Genomic DNA, 15,717 nt, shown 5'->3' with positions numbered 1-15,717 from the left:
TTGCAAAATTAAAAAGACAGCTTTACTTTTTCCTATTTTTTCTCTTTTTGTATTTTTAGCTAAAAGATTTGACTGAAAAAGCAGAAGTTATCCTCCACAATCACATCTTCATAGGTGAACAATACCTACTACTTACTGAGTACTAAGTTTTTGGGTCGAAAGAACTTGATTGGCACTGAGAATAGTAATTCATCAGACATGGCAGCTCGCAGGATTTCTCTTCTGCTTTCTCGTTCTTTGTCTTTGTCTTCTTCTCTTAGTAAGTACCCTTTCTTTGTTTCTTTTCTTTTTTCTTTCAAATTTTGCATTTTTCATGTAGTCTTTTCAAACTTGAGATTACTGTTACGTCAAAATTTTGAAGATACTGTATAATCCAATATCTTTGGAGTATTTGGATATTAATTTTTGGCAAAAAAAGCAGGGAAAATAAAAATAAAAATAAAAATTTGGGTTTTATTTTCCTTTTATGTTTAATTGACGCAGCTGATTAAAGTTACTGATTACTGAGCTAATTAAATTAGTGTAGCCTGAAATTCTGCAAGTGATTTAATGGATAATCCTGGTTTCTGAAAGCTATACTCTGTATGATAACTTGACCATTCTAACTTGTGGCATTAACTTTACTCGTTTTGACGATTATTATCTACATTTAGCGTGTGTTCTCTTCCACCTTAATTGAATTATCTGAAATACTTCAAACTTATTTTGGCTCCATTTGTTGTCTAATCTTATCTGAACATGTCTTTTTTGAAATGAGTCAAAATTAGTTGATCAAGGAAAACTCTCCCTTAATTGTATAAAATCAGCGATATTGTGCTCTTTATATGTTGATCCTTACTCTACATTGTTAATCATGCATAAAAGTCCATGAATTTGTAGGTTTACACTATAAATGTCATTATAGAATACTGATAAACGAGCCTAGGCCACACCCATCACAAGTGTCCGCTTTATACGACCAAGGAGGTTCCACCTCAAAACCATATGACAATGAGGGGAGTAGTCCCTTACTCTTATAAAATGGACACAATTTTCCCTTTTCTTCAATGTGGGATACACATCCTAATACCCACTCTTACTTTTACAGTCGATTAATGTGGGACAACACTTTCACTCACATGTGGGTTTGCTGATGGGCTCAACAGATACAGTGCTTAACTATGGTTTTGCTTATTTATTCCCAAGTAAAGTAGTAAACATCAATTAGCTGTAATTGTTTATCTGTTTTTTTTAGTAAGAACCAATAATTTATGCTCAGGTAAAGGCTCGAGCTGGGGAAGAAACTTAAGTCGATATAGCACAGCTGCTGTAATTGAAGATCCTATAATTCCTAATGTGGATATTAAACATACACAGCTTCTAATCAATGGACAATTTGTGGACTCAGCATCTGGTAACCTTTTTATCTAGTTTGGCTTATTCGTTACAAGTCTGTGTGGTTTTACGTAGTGTTTGGCATATGTTATATGCTTGTGTGTATTAAATTTCACATTAATTTTTTTCAGGAAAGAAATTTCCTACATATGATCCTCGCACTGGGAACGTGATAGCGCATGTTGCTGAAGGTGATGCAGAAGATATCAATCGTGCAGTTGCTGCTGCTCGCAAAGCTTTTGATGAAGGACCATGGCCTAAAATGACAGCTTATGTAACATATCCCCTGCATCCAACTCTCTATTTCTCTGCCTAAGTTTTTTTGTTTTTCTTTTGACATTATGCTGCAATGTTTTGACTTTTCCTGTTAATATCTTTAGGAAAGAGTGCGAATCATTCTGAAATTTGCTGATTTGGTTGAGAAACACAGTGAGGAGCTTGCTGCCTTAGAGACGTGGGATAGCGGGAAGCCTTTTCAACAGGCTTTTAAATCAGAACTTCCATTGTTTGTCCGATTATTTCGCTATTATGCTGGTAGAAAAGCAACATACTTATTATCCTATTTCTATTTATATAATGGTATATCGGCTTAAATTTTGAAAATTTTGTCCTGGAAACAATGTAGGTTGGGCAGATAAAATTCATGGTCTGACGGTACCTGCTGATGGTCCATACCATGTACAAACATTGCATGAACCAATTGGTGTAGCCGGGCAAATCATACCATGGAACTTTCCTCTCATCATGTTTGCTTGGAAAGTTGGCCCTGCCTTGGCATGTGGCAACACTATTGTCTTAAAGACTGCCGAGCAAACTCCATTGACTGCTCTCTTTGTTGGGAAACTCTTCCACGAGGTAAAATAGGACTATAGAAGCAGTAGATATTACCATTATTCTTTTACATACTTTGTTCTAATGTCAAGCATAGTTTCCATGTCTTAACCATTCTTCTGTGTCCATCTCTCATATACGCAATTTCTATGTCTAGTTGTGGATCTCAGAAACTCCACTGTATAACATATCTGCAAATTTCAATATACTCCGTTGTATTACTTGTATAACATTATCAACAACTTAACCGAATATGTTACATAACATCTAACCTGCTACATTTCTGGCTTTCAGGCTGGTCTTCCTCCTGGCGTGTTGAATATAGTTTCTGGCTTTGGTCCAACAGCCGGTGCTGCACTTGCAAGTCATATGGATGTCGATAAGGTATTCTTTGACCTTTATGACTTTTCTTGATTCTATGATGAGCTATAATACAAATAGAGTTTTTGAACATGATTTGTAATCATATTGAATTTGTTTTATAGATTGCTTTCACAGGATCTACTGAAACTGGACAGACTGTTCTTGAACTAGCAGCTAAGAGCAACCTTAAGCCAGCAACTTTGGAGCTCGGAGGAAAATCTCCTTTCATTGTATGTGGGGATGCTGATGTCGATAAAGCAGTAGAACTTGCACATTTTGCTCTCTTCTTTAATCAGGTATTTCCACTCCTCTTTGTATTAGTTGTATATAAGAGCTGGAAATATAGTATCTTCTGGTTTTTGGTGTTCATCATAGGGCCAATGTTGCTGTGCTGGCTCCCGAACTTATGTGCATGAGAGTGTGTATGATGAATTTGTGGAAAAAGCAACTCAACGTGCCAATAGGCGTACTGTTGGAGATCCCTTTAAGAGTGGCATTGAGCAAGGTCCTCAGGTATATTCATGTCCTGCTCCCTTTAAGGCTAAGCAATTTGTGAAAAATATGAGGTGCATAGAAAAGGAAACTAAGTATTTAAAGCTGAAATTTACCTTTTTGCCAATGTAATATGGAACTGCAGATAGATACAGAGCAATTTGAGAAAGTTATGAGGTACATAAAAGCTGGTACGGAGAGCAGTGCCAAACTCGAGTGTGGAGGTGAGAGATTTGGATCTAAAGGTTTCTTTGTCCAACCCACTGTCTTTTCAAATGTTCAGGTAAGGAGTCATCTCCCTTTGCATCAACCTTTTTAGGTAAAAATTGTAAGTATTTAGCCACAGAAATTCTGAGTTTTGGTGTTCTTGTATCAGGAGGATATGTTAATTGCACAGGATGAGATATTTGGCCCAGTACAGTCTATCTTGAAATTCAGGTAAACCTGACATTTCTTCTATTACATTTAAGATTTTTCCAAAATGTTGTTAATCAGTTCCTGCACTTCTCATTCATCGATGCAGGATTGTTAAGATCTTAGCTCTGATTTGAACATCAATATTACTGTATATGGCAATTTAGTTTCCTCCAGAAAAAAGAATCTACATGGTAAAGCCCCAGCACTGATTATATTCTTCACTATGTTGTAGGGACCTTGATGATGTGATTCGGAGGGCAAACACCACTAGGTATGGCCTAGCAGCGGGAGTATTCACCCAGAACCTTGACACTGCCAACAAATTATCACGAGCATTGAAAACGGGGACAGTGTGGGTGAACTGCTTTGATGTTTTCGATGCTGCAATTCCTTTTGGTGGGTACAAGATGAGTGGTATAGGCAGGGAGAAGAGTGTATATAGCCTCAACAACTACCTGCAGGTGAAAGCTGTTGTCACTGCTCTGAAAGATCCAGCTTGGTTGTAAATTGTAAGTTTGTAATGATGCATGGCCGTTCCATGCAATCCTGCTAGTCCTTGTCTCATATTTTCTCATTTTTCTGAAAAAAATACAGAGAGTATAACTCCAAATTTCCAATATCCTCCCACAATAATCAGGCTTGTTTTCTGTAGACTACCTTACAGCGGCTTTTTATCTATATATATCATTGGTTTTTTGCCATTCTTTGATAGATTGCACAAGTAGTTTATACCTCCCTTTTGTGTGTTAGGTTTTGAATTCAGATATGGATTATGTAGCTGCTATTACTGTGTTTTGGGAATTGTATACAGACATGTCGGTTAGTTGGCATAGTCCTGTGTATTGCTGATAAAATCGGGGTTTGGATTGTTTAGGTTTGCAGGATCTTACCAATCCTTGAAAATATATGTACGCCTCTTATTACATGGAATACCAGCCAAGATCAACAGTTGCCTTGACCACAGTAAAACAAAGTACTATGATTAGATTTTTGATATAAACAATTACCTAGTCTATAAGGCACAATTCATCCTGGTTGAGAAAAAGGGTTACTCGTAAATTTTTTCTTTTTGTTGCCTATTACTTGTAATTATTTTGCCATGATTAGAAATAATGAACTATTCGATACTAAGTCTCTAATTAACAATAAATAAATAAATAAAAAATTCTGCATAAAAGCAATCATTTTTTTTTTTTTTTTTTAAGAAAAGCAATCAATTTATTCATTGACAATTTGGCAGAGTATTTTCTGCAAATTAAATAATAGAATAAAGCATAATAAACTTAAAAAATCAATACTTAGGCTCCTAGATCTTGCTTTAAAACAACAAAACATCTCTTACTAATGAATAACTAAAGCGTAGTAATATAAAAGAATCAAATTTAAAACTGCATGCGACGGATGAGATCGATAGCATTAGTAGCAAGATGATTAAGTGGTGTCGTAGAATCTTGAACTCTGTTTAAGACAACATCTCTAGCCCTCAACCCTTGTAAATTCTTAAGGCAAGTGTCTATAGCCGTAAGCACGGGTCTGATGTTATTAACCATGCTTACCCTCTTTGACTCCTTGTCACTCTTACTGCCACCGCCCAAGTGGTCCGTGGTGTCCAATGCTGCGTTCAATCCCTTGACCGAGTTAGCGATTGAGGTACTACAATCGTCGAGGGAGTTAGCTTCGCGGGTCCAAACTTGAGGTTGTTTTGAGAGTTGCGAGATGCTCTTAGACCCGGATTGGGCTGCGGCTATGGTGGCTGCTATTGCAAGGCGAGTGGACTTCTTCGGGGTGCTGTTGATGCGGTCAACGTCGGGGAGGAGGGTTTCGAGGCATAGGGTTGAGTACGTGGCGTCGTCGCAGGTGGATATGAGGTATGATATGGCTGGGGAGTAGCTTGCTAAGGAGCCTGTTATCGAAAGGAAGAGGAGGGATGCTAAGAGAATAAATTGTTGTCGTGCCATTGTTTTGGTTTTGTTGTTGTTGAATGAAAGGGATATGATGTTTTGGTTTGATATGAAGAATTGAAGGTTGCATGAAATATTTATAGGTTTTTTTTTTAAGTCGCCTAGAGAGAGTTTTAATTACAATCCAAGTTTATGTCAAATAACTCTACCATGTCGGCGCAGTGTTATTGTTGCAAATCGATTTTGTTAAATATGGAGAGATAGAGTTGATCCAACTTAACTAGAGATAAAATAAAGTAATATTGAGTGTGAAGGATAGCTCAAGTGGTTAGAGCTTTCCTCCCGATTTCAGAATATCCTCAGATCGATTCTCACCCCTGTCCTCGTAGCTCTTTAAAAACCAAAAAAAATAAAAAAAAAATAAAGTAATATTGAGATATAATTAGAAGTTCTGCAAAAAATAAAATGTTAGCTAAGACAGTTTCCTAAAACTTATTACTTACTAGATGGAAGCCTGTGCGATGCAGAGTTTTTTCATCTAAGATTTTTAATTATTTGATTTATTGTATTTAATAATTTCAGACAAAATTACAAAAGTTTAATTTTTTTTTACTATAGTTTATAATGAATTTATTAAATATAAATAAATTGTAAATATGATATATTTTCCGTTATATAAAATCTTTAATGTGAAATGATAAATTTTTAATAATTTAAATCCTAAATCATTATTCATTATTTTACCATGTCTTTTATTTCGATAGAATTACCAACCTCGTCCACAACCAACCTGTTATATCAATTGATAAAAATGTTAGCCAAACTGAAATTGATATAAATTAAAACTTTACATTTATATAAAATAAATCAATATATTTACCAATAAATGAAAATTTGTTGCGATATAAAATCAAATCTATGCATTGGAATTTTTTCATCATCTCTAAAAATAACCAAAGTTATTTATATATTAAGTACACAATATCTAATCGTATCATTACATAAACAAATAATTGTTAAGTATCCTAAATAAATACAATGTAACTAATAATAACAAATATAAATTTAAGCATAAGATTTTAAAAATTACCCGGAAATTGATGACCTAAAACTAACACAAAATTACTAACACAAAATTCGCTTGATGGGGTATTGTATTGATACGAAATTTTATTTGTGTCGTATGATGTGTTAGATCTGCATGTAAAAAAACATTTAGTAAATAAAATATAAACATATAATCGTTGAGTATCCCAAATTAATACAATGTAAGTAATAATTAGAAATACTAATTTAAACATAGGATTTTAAAAATTAAGCTAAAAATTACCCGACCATTGATGACCAAAAATTAACACAAAATTACTAACACAAATTTCGCTTGATGGAGTTTTTTTATTGATACGAAATTTTGATTGTGTATTATGATGTGTCAATTTATAATTGTAGATATCACAAATTTTAATTTAATTATAATTAACGAACAATTTGTATTTCTTATCATAAATACTATCAAAATTTATCTTATATGATAGGTTTCAAACTTTATTATAAGCGTTTATCATTTAAATATTTTTAGTATTTTTTTTTTTGGATTTCTTATACTCGTAGTATTGAATTAATAAATTTATCTTTTCTATATTTTTACTTTATCCTTTTTATTAAAATAATTAATTCGTGGATTATAATCTACGTGGCATTAAAGTTTTAGATATATCAAATCTAATTCGTTACTTTTATCTAGGTGGCGATGCACGATTTTTTTTCATACATAATTCTCAAAAAAAGATATTTTCCTATAGACTCTAAGTTTATATATATATATATATAATTATTTGATTTATTTTACTATTTAATAATTTTAGACAAAAAAACACATAATAATTTAATTAAAGTGTTATTGCCTATTACAAAAGTATATTTTTATTTTTTTAATGTAATTTATTATGCGAATTTATTTATTATTGTTTTGTATTTTATTCGTTGTTGTTAGTTAGTTATATGACTACTAAATTTAATAATATGAATAAATTGTAAATATGATATCTTTCAAAAAAAAAATTGTAAATATGATATTTTATCGATTACATATTAGGTTAAAACCTTTAATGTGAAAAGATTTTTTATTTTTTTTGAATAATTTGCATCCTAAATCATTATTAGTTGTTTTTAAAAAAATAGAAAAAAAAAAAACATGTATACTATTTATCTTCTATTTCAATAGAATCACCGACTTCGTTCACACCCATATTTCTTCCATCTAATAAAAGTGGATAAACAAACATGTTAGCAAAAAATATATATATATATAAAATTAACCGTTATAGTCTTATAAAAAATCAATATATTTACCAGGAAGTGAAAAATTGTTGTGAAATTGATCTAAAAATTGTAATTGTACAAAATCAAATCTATGCATTGGAATTTTTTCATCATCCTTAATCGCCCGAACAATAGTATTTTGAAAAATTGAATCATTATTTCGTTGTCACTGACAATGCGTGCAATATTGCTTCTTATTTGTAATGAATGAAAAGTACATAATTGAGTAAACTTTTCTTTGAATTAATTATGGACAAATTGTACAAAGTTGGCTTTAATTGAGGTATGAACGTAATCAAATTAAGTTAATTTGATGACTTGATTAAGCTACCTAAATCACAAAAAAATTGTTCTAATCATAAAATTAATTAACATAAACTACAAAGGTTTATAATTTTTTTTTAATAAATGTAAACAATTTATAAAGATATAATACCTTCTCATCCAATAGGACCATCGGGCGAGAAACTCGTACTTTGATTTTTCAATCATTTTTGCTCGAATCTAATTCTCTGATTAAATCAGATATGCGTGTAAAAATAAAATTTAGTAAACAAAACATAAATATATAATCGTTAAGTATTCCAATTGAACACAATGTAAGCAATAATCACAAATATACATTTAAATATGGATTTTAAAAATTATGCTAAGAATTACTCAGCCATTGATGACTAAAACTGACACAAAATTCGCTTGGTTTGGTTTTGTATTGATACGAAATTTTGTTGGTGTTGTAGGAAACGTCAATTTATAATGGTATGCATCACAAATTTTAATTTATTTATTATTAAGGAATAATTTTTATTTCTTATTATAAACACTATTAAGATTTATCTTAGATATATAAATCCTATATCTAAAGATGATTTTTTTAAAAGATAATTTTTAGTTTTTTAAATAAATTAAATCTTAATAAATCAATATTCGTTTTTTTTTACTTACGTGGCAAAATTCTTAAATCTCATTCGTCACTTTTGTTTAGGTGGCAAACGAATTTTTTAATTCCAAAATAAAATAGAAATCTAATTTTTAATTGGTCGAAAATATACCTTTGCTTATGTGGCACGCCGAATGCTCTCCAAAAATGCCTACTTTATTTATATATATATATATTAGATTTAAAGATAAGATTTTAAAAAATAGCATGTCACAATAATATACTATTATAAAAATGTTGTCATGTTTATTACGGAGTATTACTTATCCCAACTTTTAAAAAGTATGATAAAATACTTATGAATAGTGTGAAACAGTTATATCCTTTCTTAAAATATTTTCTTTACCTAAATGCCCTAATTGGTATGATGTTATGCCTCTAAGCTTTTTCTTGTGTGATTTAATTATTTAAGTCTTCTGAATAATGAATGGACAATTATACCCTCTAAAATGTTTATTTACGTATTTGCTCTCATTAACGTTAATTGTCTTTTTTTTTCAAACTTTTCAGAATAGTATGCGGACATTTAAACCCTTAACAATATTTGTTTACATATATATTTTCTCTGATTAGGTTGCCAACAATTATATTGAAAGAGCTCCTTGGAGGCTTGTTATGGCGTGTGCATTGCGCATGTTAGCCACCATAGTTAACACAAATTCTTGATTAAGGCGGACTTCCAATATCTTATTGTAAGACGGGTTGAAGTTACCCTAAAAGTAAATTTTAAAGTAACCCTTATATCTACAAAAGTTAATTACCATTTACTAACATAAATTTATCCTTAAAAAACACTTATAATGCATTAAATTAATCATATTAGCCTTTACAGAATGTATTCATTGGAAATTACACATTAAAATACAATCTAACTCATATACCCTTAAAGGAACTATAATTACCCTTTTTACTACAAAATTAACGTCAACCCGCTTTATACAAGGCTTATTGACTATTAATTAAATTGTATTTTATTATTATTTTTTTTGAATAGAAATTGTACATTTATTTATCATTTAAAACTTGCTTTGTTTTTTTCTTATATTAATTAAAAGGAAAATAATGATGATCTACAAAGTAATCATTGTTTCAACAGATACTTATTTGTTTGGAGATAATAAAGATTCTTGTGAAATCTGGCTATTAATAATCCACGTGAAAAATACAATATATTTTAATTTTTTACTTTCAATACGTCTAGATAAGATGTGCTGCAAATCCGCCACAAACCAGTCATGTATAGTGAAAAGCTAAAAGCTAAAAGGTGAAGTTGATTGTATTATTTGATTTTGACTAGCTGATTCTTGATTGTATTAACTGATTTGACAAACAAGTTGTATAAAATTTTTCGGTAAATAAGTGATTGCTTAAACTAGTTTGAGTATAGTATGTACGTAAAATGATCAATAAGCTAATTGTGGGGCTAGGTAGTAAAGATAGTGTTTTAGATTAAATGGGGATATATGTGTAATTTAGTGGAATAAGCTCTTTGAATCAACTCTTTACCAAAACTATATAAATTAAATTAGCTTATTTAGTAGTCAATAAGCTAATGTTGTTCGCTAATAACCTAATTTTGCTCCAAAAAGTTATCTTCCAAACATAGCCACTTTCTCCCATCTCATCCAAACTCATCTAAATGAAAAGTACAAAGTTGGAACCGGCAACCTCATTTTTGATAACTAAATACTTATCCAATAATCTATGTTATATTTTACATGATTTTATTTTAAAACAAAATCTTATAATTGACAATTGAAAATGGATAATGTAGAGCATGTAATAACCTGGCCTAGCCATGATTAATGATTCATTAATTTTGTAAAACTCTCAATTACTTGTTTATTTGATTATATATGATTAATTAATTGTGCTGATATCAGTACTGAATTAGTGATAATTAGTACTGTTATTATTACATTTGTGTTGACCACAATGAGATTTAAGTTTTGGTAATGTACGTTTAAATTCTGGTTATTTCATTTAGGGCCATGAAATTCTTCACAGGAGTATGTAGAGAATATTGTTATGACTTTACTCATAATAATTTTAAATTGCATGATTTTACGAGAATAGGCAGTGTATATATATTTTAGAGTAGCCCTAATACTCTAAAGATCTATGATATTTTAGAAGGTCTACCTCTTTTTCTACTAGAGTACATACGGAGTATAATTGATTGATTTGGTAGGTATTTAATTTGACTTGCATTATTTGTACTAGTAAAGATACTTACTTCTAAATGTATTTATCATTTGCTTTTCATCTTTAGTAGTTTGATAATCCAACTAAACATCTAATTGATCAAATCAACTAAAATTAATTCCCCCTTATATTTGTGCCAACAAAATATATTCTACTCCGTAATTAACAATACAATCAAAACACAAGCATACATAGATGGCTAAAAAAGAAAAATCATAATCATTTTATCCATCCACGTATATTATATAGATTACGAGTACTTTCTACGATCTACAAACAATTAGGGTTCCAAATCCCGAATCTTGCTTAATAAAAATAACAAATTTCGATTTTAATAAATACCTAATAACGTGGTAAAAAGTAGAATCAAATTTAAAACTCCGATAATACGACGGATGAGATTGATAGCATTGGTAGCAAATTGATATGCATGATGATAAAGTGGCGTAGTAGAATCTTGAACTACAGGTAAAAGAAACCTTAATGGTAAACTGAGAACGAAGTAATAAAGTAGAATCCAGTTTAAAATTTTGCGTGTGCGATGTAAGAAATCCATAGAGTTAGTAGCAAGTTGATTAAGTGATGGGATAGCTTTCAACCCTTGTAAATTCGCAATGCAAGTGTCCGTATCATGCGATGGATGATATGTCATGGATGTGTTGTAGCTTGCCATTGCTAAGGAGGATAAGCTCCCGGCGCAAGTGTCCGTAGTAAGCATTGAATGAGACATGGTCGTGTTGTAGCTTGCCATTGCAAAGGAGGGTGTAACGGAAAGGAAGAGGAAGGATACTATTAGAACAAGAAAGAATTGTTTAGCCATTGGGTTTGAGGTGTAGAATTTTAGATTTAATTTGAATGAAATATTTATAGGGGTTTTTTTTTATAGGCTAAAGAGATATGGAGTAGGTTGTTATAGGGATTTAATCTAGTCGGCTAGAGAAATACAAGTATAACATCAATGGAATTCCTTGTTTATGTCAACTATTCCGTACAAGTCTATAACTCTGTCTTGTCGGTGTAGTACATGTATCAAGTCAATAATTTATTTTTTCTTTTTTCTTAGCCTTAAAAAACTATTAAGATAAATTTAGGGTATTTGGATAATATTAGGATTTATCTTTTCCTAGTTTATCTAGGTTTCCTAGAGTTTAAGATAAGGTAGGAAATCTCATTGATTGTATTATAAATAGTTTGGTTATTTGCTAATGAAAATCAAGTCAAAGTTTATTCATAAATCATATTTCTACAAAAACTAATAATAATTATGATAATATTTTTATTTTTTTTTGTTTGGAAGTAAACGTTGATAGGATATAGGAGAGAGTTACTGTAATATTGAATAAACTAAACTTTCTTTTTTTTTAAATGGAACAATGCAATTAAACTTGAAGCAAAAGAAATATATAATGGGATAAAATTAGTAGGTATTATAAATTTCATTAGAAGGTTCTACAACAAAACTTATGATGAGCTACGGAGTATAAGAGAGTTTTATTATTCCTATAATCTAATACTTGCATAATAAAAGATAAAATTTAAATATGAACTCAACATTTGATACTCCATAAATAAATACTTAAAAAAAAAAAATTAAAAAAATTGGTAACAATTTTTTTATTTTTTAATTATGATAAAGAAATATTTAGAAGTCATTCTCACGTGGCTAAATTCTTTGTTAGGAGATAATATAATAAAATTCTGGTGATATTTGGGTGTACAAGATAAGCCTGATCTTCTTTGAATTTATCCCCGGCAATGGATTTGAGTCTGATCTAGGACTCCACTCGGACTCCTATCTGTGGATTTGGAGGGTGCGTCGGATCGATCTTGGGGCTCGCTCGCTGGCTAAAAATTAACCACTTCCACCAAAAATGCAATTACGAGCATAGCCAATGGCATAATGTTTTAAACCATTAATTAGATTCGTTTTAAAAAGTATCTTAATCGAAAACAAGACCATCATCAAATTTGAGATACAAGTAACGTACGGACTATACAATGCAAGGACAAAGGACATCTCTAATTATTGATGCGAAAATAGAAATTAAAATGCAGCAATTCTTGGATACAGGGAATGAATTTTGAAGCGAAAATTCATCTTAGTTCAAGAATTGATACCCAAGAGATGATATCCTTCCTAGAACACTAGACCTCTAAACTAGTCATACAACAACATTACACCAGTCGATTTCACACAAAAATTACTAATCAACTTGAGCATTTTATTCTTCTATTTCCACCCATCTTTAATTGTCACGATTAAGATCCGATACCATACTAGTTTTACTTTGAGCACATAACAAGTTAAAAGATGGTGACGAGTTGACGACTACTATTTTAAGGTTTATTCGCACACGGAAATACGAAACCTAGAAGAGGAACACAAGCGCTAGAGCAACATTGTTCTAGAGATCCAGAACTTCCACGTATATTGCCTGATGGAATGCAATACTGATCTTCTGCTCCCATCAATTTTAAAACGGAAACATTTACAAATTTTTGCGAAATTTTAATTTGATATATAGTTAGAGATAGACCGTTAACATATGACATATTTTCCTCGGCCCTGTTTGGCAAAACTAGCGGTAGTGATGGGTAGCTTTTAGCAGTCGAATAGCGGGTAACGGTTAAGGTAGCGACTAGCTGTCAATTAGTACTGGATAGAGATTAACTATGAAAGTAACGGTTTGATAATATGGGTGTTTGGCAAAAGTAGCGGTTGCATTACTAAAATCTATTAATAATAATATAAATTGTTTTAAAAAAGTAATAAAAAATTGACAAACGCTACCCGCTACTATTTTTAACGTTTGAGAAAAGCTACCTAAACGCTACCTTTACCGCTAATCACTACTCACACTGCTACCTTGCCAAACACTCTTATTATTTTCTAGTAGTATTTTGACTGGTCAAAACGCTAACCGCTATAACTAGTCAAAAATTAACCGATGATCGATGGCTAAGAAAAACATACACTATCTATAATCGCAATCATATATTCGCTAATATAGAGTAGTTTTTGCAATCTACATAAAAAAAATAATGGAATAAAGCATAAACTAAAAACAATTCATAACGAAGTACGTGTAATATAAAAGAATCAAATTTAAAACTGCATGCGACGGATGAGATCGATAGCATTAGTAGCAAGATGATTAAGTGGTGTCGTAGAATCTTGAACTCTGTTTAAGACAACATCTCTAGCCCTCAACCCTTGTAAATTCTTAAGGCAAGTGTCTATAGCCGTAAGCACGGGTCTGATGTTATTAACCATGCTTACCCTCTTTGACTCCTTGTCACTCTTACTGCCACCGCCCAAGTGGTCCGTGGTGTCCAATGCTGCGTTCAATCCCTTGACCGAGTTAGCGATTGAGGTACTACAATCGTCGAGGGAGTTAGCTTCGCGGCTCCAAACTTGAGGTTGTTTTGAGAGTTGCGAGATGCTCTTAGACCCGGATTGGGCTGCGGCTATGGTGGCTGCTATTGCAAGGCGAGTGGACTTCTTCGGGGTGCTGTTGATGCGGTCAACATCGGGGAGGAGGGTTTCGAGGCATAGGGTTGAGTACGTGGCGTCGTCGCAGGTGGATATGAGGTATGATGTGGCTGGTGAGTAGCTTGCTAAGGAGCCTGTTATCGAAAGGAAGAGGAGGGATGCTAAGAGAATAAATCGTTGTGCCATTGTAATTGTTTTTGTTTTTGTTGTTGAAAGAAGGTATATGATGTTTTGGTTTGATGTGAAGAATCGAAGGTATGCATGAAATATTTATAGATTTAATTATGTCAACTATAACTCTGTCGGTGCATTGGTATTGTTGTACATCGATTTCGTTAATTATGGAAAGATAGGAGTTCATACAACTAGTCAACTAGTAGAGATAAAATATACAAACTTAAAATAAAACTAGTAATGAGATAAAATTGATAGAATATATGATAAGGTATTATGTTATTTTAGAATACATGTGATATAGTTTGTATAATTATCTTTTGAGGTTTTCTAACACAGTTAGTGGAATCACTCCAATTTGAGGAGTTTCACAAAATCTAACATGGTATTACAGTCTAGGTTTTAAATCAACCTTAGCTTCCGCAAAGATAAATTTAGAAATTTCTGCAAAATAATGTTAGCTAATTTAAGACAGTTTTATTATTCCTATAACTTGTTACTTATTAAAAGATTTTAAAAAGTAGCATGTCACAATAACATATAAGAATAAAAATTCTGTCTTTTTAACTTTTACTTATTGATTAAATTGTATGTTTATTTATCATCTAATAAAACATGCTGTATTTTCTTTTATTAATTAAAAGGAAAACAATAATCATCTAATTTCTTAATTTAATTTAAAATTTTATACAGAGTAATCATTGTTTCAACAAAATTCTTTGTTTGGTGATACTACTACTTTGCAATTCCACCCATGACAATGGCCACACCATGTTTATTTTGGTGAGAAACGGAAAGTTGAAGCTGATTATGTTGGCTTATTTTGATTATCTGATTGTATTAACCGATTTAATTAATTGACAGTAGTGTTTGGTAAATAGTTGATTGCTCAAAGTGGTTTGAGTATGTGAAATGACTAATAAGCTAATTATGACCGGGTGTAGGTAGTTGAGATAGAGTTTTAGATTAAATGAGGGTATAAGTGTACGTAATTTCACCATAACATATAGGCTTGGCTGTGTTTGGGAAACAACTTATTTGATTAAAATTAGCTTATTTGACCAACATTAGCTTATTGACTATTAAATAAGCTAATTTAAGGTGTTTGGAAACCTTTTTTAAAGAGTTTATTCCATTAAATAAACTCTTTTTGAAATAGCTCCTAAAAGGAGATTTTTCAGTTAGCTTATTCATTAATTTATGTT

General features: G+C 31.4%; 3 protein-coding genes across 5 annotated transcripts; 1 reads left to right on the top strand and 2 right to left on the bottom strand.

Annotated features, from left to right (window-relative positions):
- Positions 1 to 4: 4 nt before the first annotated feature.
- Positions 5 to 4,188, top strand: LOC110686663 (aldehyde dehydrogenase family 2 member B4, mitochondrial-like). Of its 3 annotated transcripts, none has more exons than XM_021863267.1 (12): positions 5 to 259; positions 1,088 to 1,184; positions 1,259 to 1,393; positions 1,506 to 1,648; positions 1,755 to 1,908; positions 2,000 to 2,229; positions 2,500 to 2,589; positions 2,691 to 2,864; positions 2,944 to 3,081; positions 3,206 to 3,343; positions 3,437 to 3,498; positions 3,710 to 4,188. In XM_021863267.1, the coding sequence occupies exons 2-12, from the start codon at positions 1,133 to 1,135 to the stop codon at positions 3,981 to 3,983; spliced, it is 1,590 nt and encodes a 529-aa protein (XP_021718959.1). In that variant the 5' UTR covers positions 5 to 259; positions 1,088 to 1,132; the 3' UTR covers positions 3,984 to 4,188. The 3 variants fall into 3 exon arrangements, with proteins under 3 accessions (XP_021718959.1, XP_021718960.1, XP_021718958.1); XM_021863268.1 differs by having other exon boundaries at positions 6 to 259; positions 1,088 to 1,163; XM_021863266.1 differs by lacking the exon at positions 1,088 to 1,184 and having other exon boundaries at positions 6 to 259.
- Positions 4,189 to 4,859: 671 nt separating this feature from the next.
- Positions 4,860 to 5,435, bottom strand: LOC110686753 (pectinesterase inhibitor 11-like). The gene has a single exon (XM_021863358.1). It carries the CDS (start codon positions 5,433 to 5,435, stop codon positions 4,860 to 4,862), a length of 576 nt encoding a protein of 191 aa, XP_021719050.1.
- An 8,516-nt stretch (positions 5,436 to 13,951) lies between these two features.
- On the bottom strand, positions 13,952 to 14,524 carry LOC110686752 (pectinesterase inhibitor 3-like). The gene has a single exon (XM_021863357.1). It carries the CDS (start codon positions 14,522 to 14,524, stop codon positions 13,952 to 13,954), a length of 573 nt encoding a protein of 190 aa, XP_021719049.1.
- Positions 14,525 to 15,717: the final 1,193 nt, after the last annotated feature.

This window comes from Chenopodium quinoa, unplaced genomic scaffold (assembly GCF_001683475.1).
Source record: "Chenopodium quinoa cultivar QQ74 unplaced genomic scaffold, ASM168347v1, whole genome shotgun sequence".
NCBI classification, from domain to species: Eukaryota; Viridiplantae; Streptophyta; class Magnoliopsida; order Caryophyllales; family Amaranthaceae; genus Chenopodium; species Chenopodium quinoa.
The sequence above is the reverse complement of the archived record's forward strand: the minus strand, read 5'-3'. Positions and strand labels throughout refer to the sequence as shown.